Source organism: Cyrtonyx montezumae, unplaced genomic scaffold, assembly GCF_038088225.1.
Source record: "Cyrtonyx montezumae isolate F1298 unplaced genomic scaffold, pur_monq_1.0 scaffold_3, whole genome shotgun sequence".
Lineage (NCBI taxonomy): Eukaryota > Metazoa > Chordata > Aves > Galliformes > Odontophoridae > Cyrtonyx > Cyrtonyx montezumae.
This window is the reverse complement of record NW_027072034.1, coordinates 83096567-83112884: the sequence shown is the minus strand read 5'-3', so window position 1 is coordinate 83112884 and position 16318 is coordinate 83096567. Positions and strand designations below refer to the sequence as shown.

At 45.0% G+C, this 16318-nt stretch overlaps 1 protein-coding gene across 1 annotated transcript; it reads right to left on the bottom strand.

The window, feature by feature from the left end:
* Positions 1–3602: 3602 nt before the first annotated feature.
* UPK1B (uroplakin 1B) lies at positions 3603–15787 on the bottom strand. Its single transcript, XM_065742086.1, has 8 exons — positions 15658–15787; positions 10571–10658; positions 9849–10049; positions 8267–8341; positions 7402–7524; positions 6927–7106; positions 5437–5520; positions 3603–4835 (listed from the first exon to the last, which is right to left on the bottom strand). The coding sequence occupies exons 2-8, from the start codon at positions 10637–10639 to the stop codon at positions 4785–4787; spliced, it is 783 nt and encodes a 260-aa protein (XP_065598158.1). The 5' UTR covers positions 10640–10658; positions 15658–15787; the 3' UTR covers positions 3603–4784.
* Positions 15788–16318: the final 531 nt, after the last annotated feature.

The following is a 16318-nucleotide window of genomic DNA, read 5'->3' as shown; positions in this document are numbered from 1 at the left end:
AGAAGAGCATTTGGGTCCTTCCGTAAGAAAAAAGGGTAGCTGCTTTCACATGTTGTATTTGCAAACTGCAGAGTGAGATAAGTCATATTTTGCATACCTCATAAATTCATAGGAATTATGTTCTGTACTTTGGGTCCAGATGCTTCTTACAACTGGACCTGTTTTCTCACATCTGCTGCAGGGAGCACATATCTCTCTAGCATTCAAATCCCTTATCTGAAAAGACCAGGAAATATTTGAATTCGGTGAGAGGAAATGACTTCAAAGAAAGCTCAGTAGCTGCTTAAGAATAAGCCACAAGGAACAGGAACATGAGAACAACCAGAGCTGGAGAAAGGAGAGTAACACACATGATAATTATTAAAGAGAGAAAGTTTTCAGAAAAGTAAAACCTGAAAAAGAAGAAGAAAAAGATACCCATAAGCTGTAAGATAGAGTCAAACCAGTCTGGAAAATGTCAGAAAGTCAGAAATGCTTTCTCTTGGTCCTTTATAGGCACTGAGGGACATGTGTTAGCGGGCATGGTGCGGATGGGCTGACAGTTGCGCTTAATGATCTTAGAGAACTTTTCCAACCTCAATGTGTTTATGATTTTATTATTCTAGGTGACTTCTTTCCCTCCTCCTTTGTAAGAGTCAGATTAGATTAGAAGAAACAAGTGCTCACAAACTGTAGTGTCTTTACCTTCTTATAACTTGGTGCCATCCACGGTACCCTGTGGTGTGCATTGCCTGAAAGGTAGAGAAAGAGGGAAGGTTTTCTTCTTTCTCTCACATTTGATAAGAGCCCCAAGTGCATCTCACTGCCCATCACTTGGCTCCCTCGCAGAGTTTATCTCCACCAGTGCACATGCAAGAACTGTTGATGACCTTGTCTGTGCTGGAATTTCACCTCGCGTGCAAGCTCACATAGTCAGAAACACCCTCACCTATTTTTCTGCTGAGGATAAACCCTCAGCAGTCATCCTACGTTCCTCAGGCAGCGGGCTCTCCTTAAGATGGATGCCACAGATCTCAGGGAGAATTCCTGCAGGAGGTTCCCAGCATACCGCACGTTGCACAGGCTTTCTCCAGTCGCTGGAGAGAGCAGGGCTGCCAAGGGGTAGATGGAGGAGGCTTCATTTATGAGTTTGTTTTAGGTCACGCTTGGTCCCAATAAGCATTTTTTTTTGGCACAAACCCCTCTTGTAAGGAATGACAAACACGAAGATGGCAGGACAGTTAGCAGGATAGGAAATCAATCATCTGAGTCAGAGGATACCGAATGCCACCAACAGCCTGGTGCAGGCTTAAGCACTGAGCTGGCTGCTAGATACAAGCACACAGGGTATCGTGCTGTGAGTGAACCACTGAGGTGAAGAGAAACAGGGCCTGAGAGAGGACATGCAAAGAGGTTTCATGCAGGTGAAGTGAGGGGAAAGGAGTAGGGAGGCCTGTTGGAGAGATGCGGACAAAAGCAGGCCTGTAGGCTCCGTGGCCTGAAGGAATGAAGACCTTCAGCAACGCTGTCTACAAACATTCACTAATTTGAGAGCGCTGTTTTTTTTTGTGTGCATGTATAGGAGGGAGGTGGCCAGGATTTGAAACACTTGCTGGCTTAGAGGTCAAGCTGCTCAGTCAAGTGTGAACAAAGGATATTTCTGACTGTGACTCATTTTTCAGAATCGGAATAGTACAGTAAATTAATAATCTGAAGATACAGTTGGGAACTGTGGAAGAATTTAAACATGGATTTTTGCCAGGACAGAACTGTGAATATTCACACCTACAGAGAAGAAACACTCAGAGCAAATCTGCAAACAAACCATGCAAATTCTACCAGGTGGATTTTTTTTCTTGTTTTAGTCCAGAAGTTTTCATTTATCTCTGCACATTGCCTGCTTTTATGACCAGATTCGTCCACAACCTCCAGCAGAAATCCAAACAGCTGAGAATGAGCAGGATTTCTTTACAAGCCCCAGCCAACACACAAACCTGTTCACCACCATTCCTGTGATGGGCTCCATCCCTTCCTCACCCTCCCCTGGCATCCCAGGTAGGGAACTTGTAGAGATTGGGATCAGCCTTCAGAAGCTGAAAAAACAGAAAAAGCTGTGCAGGATTTTTCAAGATCCTGCTGAGCATCTTTCTTTCTTCTCCCACCTTAGTTCAGGCAGCTAAGGCTGAATTTTTCCGGTTGAAGTGTGGCATGCTTGGCATTTCTGCACAGATCCACCATTGCAGAGATCACTGGTTCATCACAACTTCTATTTTTTTTTTTTCTCTGTAAACTACAAATCCTCATGTGTCAAGTGAGCTAAAAGCCCAAAATTAAAAGGTAAACTCGACTAACCCAAACCTAGCTGGCTTAGACTGCCACTTGTGCCATAGGTCAGTAGTATCATTTTCAACTGGTAGGAGCAGTTAGTATTTCAGTGGTGTATTCAAGGTAGTCTCAGTTTCTCTTCTATAAAATCCTCTGGTATTTTCTCTATTTTGAGAGCTGTGCTGTTAACACAGCACATTTAGATGTTGCAAGGAGAAAGGGAGTCCTGGGTCTGAGGCAAAAGGCCAGAGGAGGAAATAGTATTTGAAATTACCTGCTACTGTGGTCTTAAAGTTTTCTGTATCTTCAGCCACATCCATATTCAGAAGCCTCTAGCTTGTTCCATACCTGGACACATGGCTTATTTCCACAGGTACTTGGCCTGAGGAAATAGCTCAAGTAGGAGATCTGTAGGCAGGTGAGCAGCTCTCCACAAAGTTGCTATGTCTGTGAAGGTTTTGGAGGGATTTACCCAAGCAAGGAAAAGCTTTACAAAAAGGGTTGTTAGTGCTGGAATAGGCTCCCCAGTGAGGTGGTTTAGTCACCATCCCTGGATGTGTTTAAAATCCATTTGGATGCGGTGCTCAGGGACATGATTTAGCAGAGGGTTGTTAGGGTAGTATGGTTTGGTTGTGGTTGGACTTGATGATCTTGAAGGTCTTATCCAACCTGAGCAATTCTATGACTCTAAGAACAGAGGCAGTGTGCTGTCCCTCCTCCCCCCTTCCTCTTCTCCCTGCTATTGCAGTAGGTAGGGATTTGCAGTTCACAAGAAGGAGCATTCAAGCAAGTCTTTGCTGGTGCTAAGTAAATCTTTGGATTTATTTAGGTCTAGGTATTGTTGTAGCTGTCAGTAACGTACAGACAAACAAACAAATAAGCATTAAAGACATTTATAAAACAAACCCAGATCACTGACGTAAGTGGTGCCCGTGGTGTATCTGTGTCCTCAAGTCTCACAAAAAATGGCTGAAGACCAAAGTCTTATGGAAATGGCTGAGAGTCCAGACCCTCGAGGACAGTCACTGAAAGAGTGATCCTTCCACATGGTCTTCCCTTCTGAAGGGGCTGATCCATGGGGATTCTCCTTTTTGAATGCACAGGCATAAAGAAAATGCCTCCTTCAATCCTTTTTCCCTCTCTGACTCCTCCAGTGCTCCAGTGAGGGACCACTGACCTGCACGCCTTCTTTGCATCAGGGCACTGCACACTCAGACATTTTTCACAGCCCTGGGTGTCCCAAATACGTACCTTCATTTCCCCTTCCCAAACATAGAATCACGAGCAAGAGAAAAAAATTGTACTTCCACTTGTTTTTAATTATCACTGTGGCAAACATACAAAAACAAGGAATGTCAGTACAGTAGCTGGCAAACTGTCTCCATCTGAGACAGCACACCTTAAAATGTTCTACCCCAGAGGGTGTTTACACAAACACGTAACTGAAGCATTCACTCAGAAAGACACCAGATCAGCCTGTGCCGAAGTAAACCTCTGCTGTTGAACTGACTGGATTTGGTTCGAAGAGCACCCTGTTTGCATTTTTCTCAAGACTGTTGCCTTTTTTTTTTTTGCTGCCTGTCCTGCCTGGTCTGGGGGTGTGGGGTGGGGAGTGTACAGGGGATAAGAGGACATCCATGTAGACAGCAAGGTGATTGAGGGATGTGGGACAGCCCCTGCCACAAGGTCAATTGGAGCAGAGGACCCCATGTATTCTGAACATATTTTAGTGAAATCTTGTGTGAAGCACGTGAAGATTTTGATGGAGTTGCTGGAATTTTTCATGGTCTGGCGCTTCTGAAGGTAGAGAAGAAGCATTAGTTTTGTAGGGACGGGAGGTAGGCTTGAACACAGGCAGCACATTGCAGAGGAGTGAGCTATTCTTTCACTGAGCTTGGCCAGCAGCAGACTTTTCATGTGTGATATGTCTTTGCTGCTGACACACTTAAACTCTTAGAAAATCTTCCTTACTCTAAGGCAAGGGGTGACGGAGACCAGGAGCAGAAGTTGAAAGATAAAATATATTAGAGAGTTCTGCAGTATTCTCCCTTGCTGCGTCCGCCTCTTATTGGTCACAGGAGGTTACAGCTTTACTCAGGCAGTTCTTGCCAGAACCTTTAGCATTGTGATTTACATTCAGCCTAGTTTTAAAGAGGGACTTTTCAGGAGCATGCATATATGGACATTTTCCCTTCTGATGCCATCACAGAACAAAAATCAGATCATGCCTTATGTAAGGATTTCTCACACAGCAAAAGAAGGGTTGTGCCTCAGCCAGGAGACATTTAGACAGCAGAACAAGGGGCAAAGAAGGAACAAGAAGTGTGTGACATTGATATGTCATGTCTTCTGAAGAGTTAAAGCGATATGGGAGAGGTAGTGGGGAAACTTCCAGCCCACAGCAGCACAAGGAGTGTGGAGCAGATGAGTGAATGAAGTTTCACAGAGTGCTTCAGGTCAAGACTGAGGATGTTGGGTCTTCAGTATGCAATTCTGCTCCAGTAGAACATGGTTCCGAGGAGGACACAGAACTGAAAAGACAAGACTACTGAGTTTCTCATCTCCTCATTACTTCCCCACACCTCTTCCCCCACTCCCTTGTAATCCTACCGATAGGAGAGAGCAACAGAAATTCGTGATAAGCAAAGTTCATTCAGGAACAGGGAGCTTAAAGCTTTTTTATCTGCACAGAAACTTCACAGTGCAGAGAGATGTGTGCAGACATAACTATTTGACCGAATCACTCAGCTCACTGGGGATTATCTGTCACAAAACTGCTGAACTCTAAGTATTTGAAACACTTCTGCAAAGTCTTCAAACTAGAAACTGAATTATCTGTCATGACTACAGTTTAGATGACCCAATATCCTCCAAAAACAAGAATCTGCAAGCTGTTTGCTGTGCTGTGCTATGGAGACTGCAGCAGGACACAACAGCTCTTTGAGCGTGGAAGCCAGGGATGGTGAGAAACTTTTGTATGTCGTCCTGTTAGTGCAGCAGGCTACAAGCACATTGGTGATAAATAAATGTTGTCTTCAGATACTTTTCAGCTCTGTCATCCACCTCCACCCAAGTGGGTGTGGAATAGTAAGGAAAGAGAAGGGGAAATAAAAACAAATACTAAGTACTCACAGTCCAGCAGAGGATGGCAAAACCAAACCAGGCAACACCCCAGGCTTGCCTATTCAATGGCCCAGAAATTGCATCATAACAACCCTGTAAGGCAACCATGCATGAATCAACACAAGCTTTGGGCTTCTGTTGCTCAGTTACAAGGTCATCCACCTCCAAGAGAGAGTAAAGTGGCATGATCCACTCCTATTGTAATTTGAGTAATTCAGAAAGACAAGCCAGAACTACACTGATTATTGACAACTTGCAGGTAACCTGCATGTTTCTAGCTCCAAATACAAAGTAGACAAAGTAGACCCATCTTAAACTCTTAAGGAAAATCTTTGCTATCCACTTGTCGAGTACAGACAGTCAACACAGAGCTGGGATCCAGAATCTAAAAGGCGTAGGCAAGTTTGGAAACCTGATCATCTTCTAGAAATGCTTGTTAGTGGAGAACTTCATGCTCATGACCCAGCAGCCTGTCTGAATGGGAAAAGCTGCTTAACTGCAAAGTTCAGTAAGTGATGTGCTCAGTAAATGGATCTCACTGTAGGAGATGCTTCTCAGAGTTGCCCTGCTAGTCATTTCCTGGGGCACAGTGGCAGAGGACGGCCTCTTCTTCCTCTCTTGCCATCTGTTCTCCATTCATTTTGATAGCTGCCTAGAGGAGAACTGCTGCCTTGCTCACTCGTGTATGCACTCATCTTTGGGCAATGTTAGATTGAGCTGGTAACCACCTGCATGAATGAGGTGCTGCTTCATATTGGTAGCACTGGAAGAGTTTTGTTCCAATTCATACACTGATTACTGTGTTAAGTTTTGGCCTCCTTACTACAAGAAAGACATTGAGTCACTGAAGCTTGTCCAGAGAAGGGCAGCAAAGCTGTAAAGGGTCTGGAGTACAGATCTTGTGGGGAGTGGTGAAGGGAGCTAGGATTGTTCAGTGTAGAGAAGTGGGAGCCTGGGGAGACTTTATCACTATTTACAACTCCCTGAAAGGAAGTTATGGTGAGGTGGGGGTTGGCCTCTTCTCCTGGGTAACAGCAATGAGGGATGAGAGGGAATGGTTTCTAGTTGGGTGTTAGGAAACATTTTTTCTCAAAAAGAGTGGTGAGGCAGTGGCACAGGCTGCCCAGGGATGTGGAGGAGTCACCATCCCTGAAGGTGTTCAAGAACTGTGTTTATCTGGCACTGAGGGACATGGCTTAGTGGACATGATAATGATGGGTTGGCAGTTGGACTTGATGATCTTAGAGGTCTTTTCCAACCTTAATGATTCTGTGTTTATTACTAACAGTCAGAAAAGCCTTTATCACAATCTGTGCTGTGTTCTACACAGTAAGGAGCCTACAAGCTCTGGTTCTCCTTCAGAAAATTTGTGGACACATGTAGTTTACAGTAGAGAAGGAAGGCTATTCCCTATTTCATTCCCATCCAGCAAGGCACTTTTGACCAACACATGTTAACTGAAAAAAAAAACCCAAAACAAAACAAACAGAAAATCTTACATTGCTGTTATAGAAGCCGGAGACTCCAAGTTTGCAGCCATCAAGATTGATGGGCTCTCCTCGGGTGTCCATGACACAGCAGTTGTGTGGCCAAGGGTAGTCAGCATCATTGTGTGTCACACGAAAAGCAGATGTGTACTCCTGCCAGTCCGAGGGCCCCTGCACTCCGCAGCACTGGTTCTGTGGGGTGAGAGAAGGGAATGGTCTTCATGGGCCAAGGTCACAGCCCTGCACAAGGCTGGCCTCTACACATGGTTAGGCATTAACCATAGATTTATGGGAGAGATTTTTGAAGTGCTTGCCTTTGTCAGTCTGCCATCTGATAAACAAGCAAAATGAGGAGTGTGTCAGGACTTTGTCTAAGGTTCAAGGCAGATGCTATCCTTTTTATTACTGAGTGGCTCCAAGAAGGATTTGAAATTCCAGAGACGCAGAGCATTTAGTAATTAGGGATAGTATTAAGTGTTATTATTACCTGGAGCATGAGATTATTCCATGTCCTTGTGACCCCTTCGGTCATCCGTTTGTCAGTGTTACTCTCTGTCTCTGAATTCATATATCTCTCCAGCATTTGCTTCAGGAAGAGGTTTGGAGTAAGCTACAGGAGAAAACAAACGAACAAACAACAAAAAAAAGCAGAAAAGAATGAAGGAACTATGTAAATAAGTGGCCATGTAAAGCAAATGTGTGAGTGGGTTTGCTTGCTTCAGAATCCAGCAGGAATGCTGTTCCCCCCACCACTCCCAGTTTTACACAGAGCAGGCTAAAGAGCAAGATTTAAGGGGCAGAAGCAACAAAGACACAGAGCGTGGCTCCTAAGCTGGTCCTTCCAGATGTCAGACCAAAGGAGATGTGCAGAAGCTATGGGTGTTGCTTTTTGATTTGATGTTTGATGTTGCTTGGAGCTGAGGTGCCTCTGGTCATTTTCCCCACCAGTACCTGCAATAACCCATGTCATCTTTCCCTCACTAGTAACACTGTCTGTTGTGATGCTGAAGATTTGTATGAGAGATTAATCAGCCTGTAGCTGAGAGACTAAACACTGTACTGATGATTCAGCTAACCCACACTTTTACTTCCTTAGCTGCAAGGTTATAAACATTTTGTAGCATCAAAACTAACAAAACTCCATTAAAAAAGAACAAAGATAACTCCTCCATTAGAATAAATGTTGTGGAGACTTTCCTTGTGGGATCTTACTCTAACTCAGTAGTAGTTCTTCGAACTTACATTGTACCACCACACAGGACATTTACTCCACTAAACAAGAAGCTGTGTGCCGTAAAACTGCAATGTATCCCAGTGCAGCTGCATGAAGACATGAGAAAAGCAATACTCACATAGTCTCGGTGAGTTGCTGCCGTGATGCAAGAAGCCATTTCAAATGCATAAGTAATCAGCATCAGAATAATATACTGTTGGAGACAGAGTGCAGAGTTAGCTATCGGAGAAAAAAATTAAGGAGTTTAATCCCATTCTATATTTTTCAAATTTAAGCCCCACACCCTGTTCAAGCCAGAAGAAACTGAGCTGCACCAGTATCCCCAGTCTTCTCTATTCCTCTGAACATTCATGTAATCCTTCTCTGTGCTCATTTCAGTTTGCAGTCTGCTTTCCTGAAGGTGTGTGACCAGAATTGTACTCCATCTCACAGACATGATATCATCAGAAGCTTGCTGAATGGCATTAATCCTACCCTATCCTTATGGAAGATACTTTACCCGATATGCCCAAGATTAACATCAGCCATTTTCTTTGCTGCTTCTCATTGGCAAATTATTTTTCTGTTTGCAAGCTAGAAGCTTTTCAACAAGAAGCTAGGCAATCCTAGCAGGAGAGACTGTACTTCAGGGAAATAGAAGGTGCAGTTTAGTATGTTGTTCAGATTCTCCCGACTGTGCATTGTCAGATTTCTTCAGCACTTGTGCTTTATAAGGACCTTCATGAAAACTTATCCTCAAGAGTACATCTCACTGTTTGTTTCACTGCTTTTCTTCCCTTCTCAGCACAACTCCTTTCAGTCTTTTCCATATTTCCTTTGCAGTTCTTATGCCTCCATTTCTCTTTTCACACTTCAACATGTTTTTCCCATATTCAAAGCATTAGTTTTCTTCTTTCATCAGCTTCTGCCCTGTACCGCATCCTTGGGTTTCAGTCAAGACATTAACATTCGGAGTTGAGGAAATTCTCTTCCATCACTTGTTGCTGGTGAATTCCCTGGCACAAGAGCTCAGATCTCCATCTTCTCTTTAAAACAGACACCCTGCCACCCTACATTAAGCCAAGATAGAGCTGATTGCAGGGTTTTCAACTCTACCCTCCCTTAATGCGAGCACCAATTAAGTTTCACAACTGTCAACCTAAAGGACTAAGTAAGAAATCGTAGAGATTTATTTACATCTTAACATTGTTCTTGGCTTATTCAAAGCTATCTATCCCCATCCCTGTAATTTCTGTTTGCTTGCTGATGCATAATGTCTGCTGCACCCATATTTGGTATACTAACACATACTAATGCCTTGTAAAGAAGTCACTACTTATCAGCTTCTAAATTAAATGTTACATGACAGCTGAAAGGCAGTGAAGAGAAACTAGAATCTAAACCACATCCCAACTGCATCTGATTGCACAAGTGCTTCTGCACTGCTACAGAGCCTGGTCAGGGACAGGACATTTTGTTAAAACCTTCATTGTGGTTCTCTCTATTAATTCCCCCGCCCTAGTTTGGGAGCTTCTCATGCATGTGTCCTCACAGATATCACCTTTCGGGAGAACACAGCCAGAGAGAAGAAGAACCTTTGGCTTCTCTTCACTAATAAAAGCTGTTTTTGCTCAGCTGGTAAATGTCAAGATGAGCAGAGAGAATAAGCCAATATTTTTTAAGTTTATCCAGAATCAATGGGCGAACTTTGCTATACTTACCACCAGCAGCAAAGTCTTGTTGGACTTCATGACTCCAACAATGCCGAGGATAGACAGAGCAAGGAGTGCAAAGCCAACAAAGATACCAATCCAGGCTGCAGCATAGATATCATCATTTTCTGTGGCTTCCAGCAGAGGGTAGAGACCGTGGGGATCCGACACAAAGAAGATGCATTCTGCCGTCAGGGCAATACCGCACATCTGAGAAGCATGGATCAGGGAAAACTATTAAACTGAGATTCCCCAAGGAAATAAAAGAGACATGAAAAGAAGACTGCATTAATTTTACTCAGCCTCTCACCAAGCAGGAGCTCCTCAACTCCTCCTCTGCCTAACTCTGCAAACCTTTTTATTATTCCTTAACACGTGGTCTGCAAGCAAAACTCACCCAGCCTGAATCACAATGGTCAGGCCTGAAACCTGAGGATGTTAAGAAAAAATTAACATAAACTTTCCTGTTGCGATATGGAAGGAGTTGGCTGGAAAGATGTCGGTTAGCAGCAGGAGCTGTTCCTCTAGAATCATGTTGGTCTTGTGGATCAATCCCTGCCACCCCCATCCAACTGACCTTCCAGAATGCTCTCCTTTATCCCTCTTCTCATGCTGCACTGTTCTATTTACAGGTGGTCTTCACATGTGAAGAGGGATCTCATGGCTAGGAAGCATTAAGAAGTGTCATACTATAAGGAAGCTGCCACCTGTCCACGTCCCACTTCACTTACCCCAATGACCACATTCCCCAGGATTAATAGACCCTGGCAGATACGTATGCCATTGTCAGTTTTTGCCATCTTTAGATCTTCATGCAAACTGGAAAAATCAAAGACAGTCATCAGTTAGAACAATACAATAGGCTTCATTTAGAAACAGAAATTACCCATGAGGAGAGGATAGACAGAACTCATCTGTCTGCACTCCTCTCACTCCTTGTTTCATGGTCTTTTTAAAGGAAAAATCTCTCCAGGCATGAAGCTGATAACTCAAATTCTCCCTGATAGTTGAGCTACACCAGAGTGGGGTGAGTGTGCGAAGACAGTGGCTTCAACTCGCTTTTGGGTTGTTTTTTCACTGACACACAAGTACCCACATAGATCTCCAGCTCATGGTGACGCATTTCCACCTGGCTAGAAACAACAGCTACCAGGATGAACACCAAATGAGTTCTGTGTCCTCACCTTGCTTCTCCTTCCAAGAAGCCAGCTTTATTCCAGGGCATGTCACCCATCCTATTGGCCATTTCCTTTCGGCCAGCACTAGCATGGAACCAAATATAATCACAGACACACAGCTGTATCCCACATGCATACCTATGGCACAGGGCTTGGCATCACCTCACTAAGGGGTGATCACCCTCTCCTCCCATGCCAAGAACTGAGGCTGGGGCCCCCATTCCCTGTCAGTTGTGAGGGACAGAGCTGCTTGGGCTGCAGCTGGCTTGTGGGAGATGGGACAAGTAGCATTCCCACCAAATTCCTGAGAACATCATATCCTTCAGGCTGGGCCCAGGCAATCCTCCTTGAAGTCAGCTCCCTTCATAGAGAGAGACATAAGGACATTACTCTGAGGTGTGAGACCTCTTGGAGAAATGAGCCCAGATTCCAGAGCTGATGAAGCCCTTCTTTCAAACAGAGCATGTGTATGCATGGCAAGGAAGAATAACTCCAATCCTGAGACATCTGCACGTGTTGTATCATTAAGAAAACACAAGCAGTGGAAGAAAGATTGACGTGGGTCCAACTAGAACAGGCAAAAGGCAAAGAAGCTTGACTTTCCTACTGGAGTACCTGTACTTGGGACCCCTCTTTCTGGAGCTACCAGCTCTGATATTCTTCAAAGAAACTTTTGAAAAAGTGGAGCAGACCCAGCTGCTAATGGACCATGAGAAGTTTCTTGATGAGGACTGTGGGACCTCTCTAACAAAGCCACCTCCAGCCTCTCAGTAGCTGCCATTTGGGACTGGCAGAACAGAGGGAAAAAAAAAAAAAAACAAAAACCCAGTGACGGGGAAAAGCCTGAATTTCCTATCACTATTTCTGCAGCAGTTTGAGGTTTAGGCATGGAGAGATCTCTGATGCTTTCACCACTATGTAAGCAGCAGCAGAGCACATAGGTATTTTTCCAGGATAGCATGAGTGGCTATTATTTCTCAGACAAGAAGTCATTTTTACTCCCAGCCAGTTGGTTGGAGGCTGGCCCAATACATCTAAAGCTGCATGACTGTACTTGAATGTGAATGGCAGACATATGAAGTCAACCTTAAGCTGCCAAACTTGCCCTACTAACAAGTAGGTTCAGGAGTCACACACAGTGCCTTGATGGTCAGAATCATAGAATCATATAATCATTAAGGCTGGAAGGACCACTAAGATCATCAAGTCCTATTTTCAACCCATCACCATCATGCATGTCCCTCAGTGTCACATCTACATGATTCTTGAACACCTTCAGGGACAGTGACCTGGCAGCCTGTGCCAGAGCCTCACCAATACTCAGATTTGGGCTTGGGCAGTGCTTGGCCACATGTACTACAGACCCCGAACAACCTGAGACAAGCACTTGTCTTCTCCCCATCTGAAAGCAGTAGAGGCTAGAGCCCTAATCCTTGCTCATACTCCAGAGATTTTAGAAAAACCTTTAGTTATTTCTGGATGAGGGTCATTGCAATTCAGGGGGCAGCCCAAAAAGAGAGAATATCTTCCTGATCTGAGCACAGGTGCAAGAATTCTATCACATGAAAAACTGTGCCTGCTCCAGCTGCTGCGCAGAAAGCTGGACTGTGTCATGAGGCACCATTATAGATCATATCATCTGTGATTAACAAAGCCACAATCCTTTCTTTAGCATTACATATACTTCTGTCTCCTACTGTTTTCTCCTATGGACACCCCTGCAGTGTAACAACAGCACTCAGATCACAAGGATGCTAGATCTGGATTGCTCTTGGCTGCCCAAGGGCACAACTCACCTTTTTTTTTTTATTTTTATTTTTTATCATTAATGTGAAGACATTAATGATATGGTCTCCTCACCCAGCCCACATGCTTTCCATAGTTTGGATTTCTTCCCCTCTCTTGTAAGCAGGACCTGGCTTTCTCTTGCTTCTCCTTGGACAGGTGCTATGATGGCACACCAGCCCAAGAAAGAGGGCTTGATCTGAAAGCCTCTGTGTTCAAATAAAACAATGCACAAAGAATAAGAAGTGGAAAACGGACAGAAGAGCCTTTATCGTGGACCTAAAAATGAATGGTGACGTGGCAATCCCTTTTTTCTACTTGCTTCTCCACTTAGAAGGACCAGTATCAGCATCAGGATGCAGGGCTGGGGTGGGGCTCCACGGCCATTACAACAGCTGGATCTGATGGCAGCTGAGAGTCAGCCCTCACAACACACCCCAGAAAAAAATCTGCAGGAGATTTGAGGCTTCCCACCCCCTTACGCTTCAGAGGTAAGCCGCATCAAGCCAAAGCACTTGGGGCAGGTGCATGAATACTGAGGCACAAAACCAACCTCTTGGTTTGTCTCACACACAGGCATGACTCACAGCCACCCACCCAGGTTAACACAGGGAGGCAGTCCCTGCTCCCAGTGAACCAGCAGCTTGTGCCTGAGGGCAGAAATAATTTTGGAAGTAGGGAAGCCTTCTGTGTGGGCTGATTAAGGTTTGTTTTACAGCCCAAATAGTTTCCTGGAGCTGCAGGCAGATGTTGCTTCCATGGCCTGCGAGCTTTCTTGACCTCTCGTCCCTTCTTGCACTCACAGTGGCTTGCAGCAGGTCTGTGGGAGCCAAAAAGCAAGTTCCCTTCTGCAAAGGCTGGTTCCTGCTCCTGAGCTGTAGTTGATAACCCTATACAGGGTCACTGCTGGCACCAGTGCTTTGATTCAGGGAGGATTTTGTCTTTGGCGCCTCCCTAGCCCCCATTGGCCCAGTTGAACTTTTGAAGCGTCTGTATCCTATTTTTGCAGGCTAAAAGAGGATTTCCACAGCCTCACAGATGAACGACCCTTGCTTTAGTCTGTTTTTACTCCATCTATAGCCAAAAAGGCTTATGAGTAAGATTTGGCTTGGCATTGCCTTGTGTAGAAGCAGGCCCTGTTCTGATTCCCTTGCGTTTTGTGCCAGCTGTGGTGGAATCACAGAACTGCAGCCAAGGGGTGTCCAAAAACACACCTGTGAGCATCGTTGGTTTCTACAAAGTGCCAACACTCACCCCAGCATTCGTGAAGGAGGTGGAGGAGACTTTCAGAGATCCCTTCCAACCTCAACCATGCTGTGATCAACTCTGCACTGCACATCCCTCTCCCCAAGGCCTGGGGAGGCCCTCACTGCCACTGCCCCACTAACAGTGGGAGGCCAGAGGGAGGACATCTTAACCCCACCACAGGCAGAAGTTGAGGTGCTCAAGTGTTGCCTACCATCACAAGCACAGCAGTACAGGAGCTGGGACAGAGCAGTACATCTGAAGGGATGGCTGGCCTGAGCAGAGCTGTGCCTCACCCCCTGCTCCCACCCCGCGCTTCAGCATGCCTGCGCACAGCGTGGCATTCTTCTCCCCTGGTGTAAGGAAGCGCAGACAAGGGACTCATTTGTGCAATTCCCCATGGGCTCTGCAGCCTCCAAACGTCTCAGTGGAGCGGCTCGGAGCCATCTAAGCGCAACAAAACAGACCCAGCCTTTCAGCAACTGAAACCTCGGACTTGCCCAGGGACCCTGCCCTGCCCTTCACCCCATCCAGCCATCTCTCCTCCTACCCCTCAGGCTTTCCCGGCCCCTAGGGACAGACTGTCCCTACAAGCACGAGAAGTGACAGGGTGCCAAGGGAGGGAAATTGGCAAGGTGGAACTGCTGACTGCACTGGTGCTATGGGACAGGACGCTCTGGGCAAGGCACAAACCCCAAACACAGATCCCCTTCACAATCCCAAACCACGATGAGCTTCCATGCAGCAAGGCTTGAGTAAACAAAATACATTGTTACTGTTGTTAACGCAGTGAAATAACTTATCGATGCAATCTTGGACCCTGCTGCATAAAGGAGGATGTTTGCGGGTGTCAGTTGGCCATCTGTTTATCCTGAGGTGAACACCTCCAACACACACACGCTCCTCTGCCATCGCCCCACCTGCCAGCAGCATACAGTCACCCCGGGCCAAGAGCAGTGTGGTCGCCAGGATCCAACCACGCTGAGAAGGGGAAGAGCCAGCCAGTTATTTTATGCTACCAGGAGAGAAATGTAAAGCAAAAACAAAGCTCAGCATCAAGCAGGGGTCAGAGACTAATTAAGTTTCCTTTTGAGAGAGATTGCTATGAAACGAAGCCTCTGTGAACAGAGAGGCGGCTGGTAAATCATCAGGCATAATTATCTCAGATATAGAGCTGGGAGGTGTTTTTTTTTTCCTCTCTCTCTCATTAGTTCAGCAGAATCAAAACAAGAGATATTTTTTCTTGCCTTCCCTATTTTCATAAGTGAGGGGGATTTGTCCACAGTGCTTTTTTTTGACACTCAAATATGTTGGCAACAGTTCTAATTTTCCCATTCCCCCCTCCCTGGTCTTTAGGAGAAAAAAAAAAAAAAAAGAGGAAACAAATTAAAACAGCCATACAGAAGACAGAGTTTGCAATCAAAGGAAAAAAAGCAATTCTTAAAAATCTTCAGCAGTTAACCTTATCCAGGTAGCAGCCTCTCTCATACTAAACACAGCCCAGGGATTGAAATAGAAATCGTTTAACAAAATGACCTCTTTTTCTCATACTAGAAGCTTTTTGCTCCTCTGTCTGAAGAAGAAGATGGTGACCAAAGCCAGGTACTCACCCTTCCCTGTTGGTGATGCAGAAAACCAGACCCACGTGTCTGGCTGGTGAGTTCCCCAAGGAGCCCCTTTCACCCTTCTCGGCTGATCTTTAAGGAGCCTGGGCTGCTGGAGGAGAGTGATGTGTGATTGGTAGGGTGACCATCACATGAGGAACAGTTTTTTTTCTAGCCAAACCTGTTTCCCAGTTCTTGTAGGACCAGAGGGTGTCTCTGTGATTCTTAGATTGTATCGGAATGTTGTTGTGCCAAAAACAGAACGCTTAAAGAATTTCACTCATTGTACTCTCAAAAAGGTGGATGAGTGAGTCACCCGCATGAGATACTTGAGCTTTAAAGAGGATAGGCAAATTTGAAGGGTGTAAATCTAAATATTAGCACTCCTGAACTGTTGTTTGAACAGAGAGTAAAATGAATGCATGGATGAGAAAAGAGAGAAATTAATAATAGTGCTCTTATTTAAGTGTGTTACACGGGAAAAACTTGTAAAGTAGTAGCTTGGTTTGGAACCACTGTGATATTTTTTAGCATGAGATATTTTAGAAACAGAAGTGTAGGTGTTGGCTACTGTGTAAGACACAGTGGATAGCTAGAAAAGTGGAGAAGCTGTTGCATTGCCTTGAGCCCAATGTTTTTTTAACTCATTCGGTCTTAAGAGGAGTGA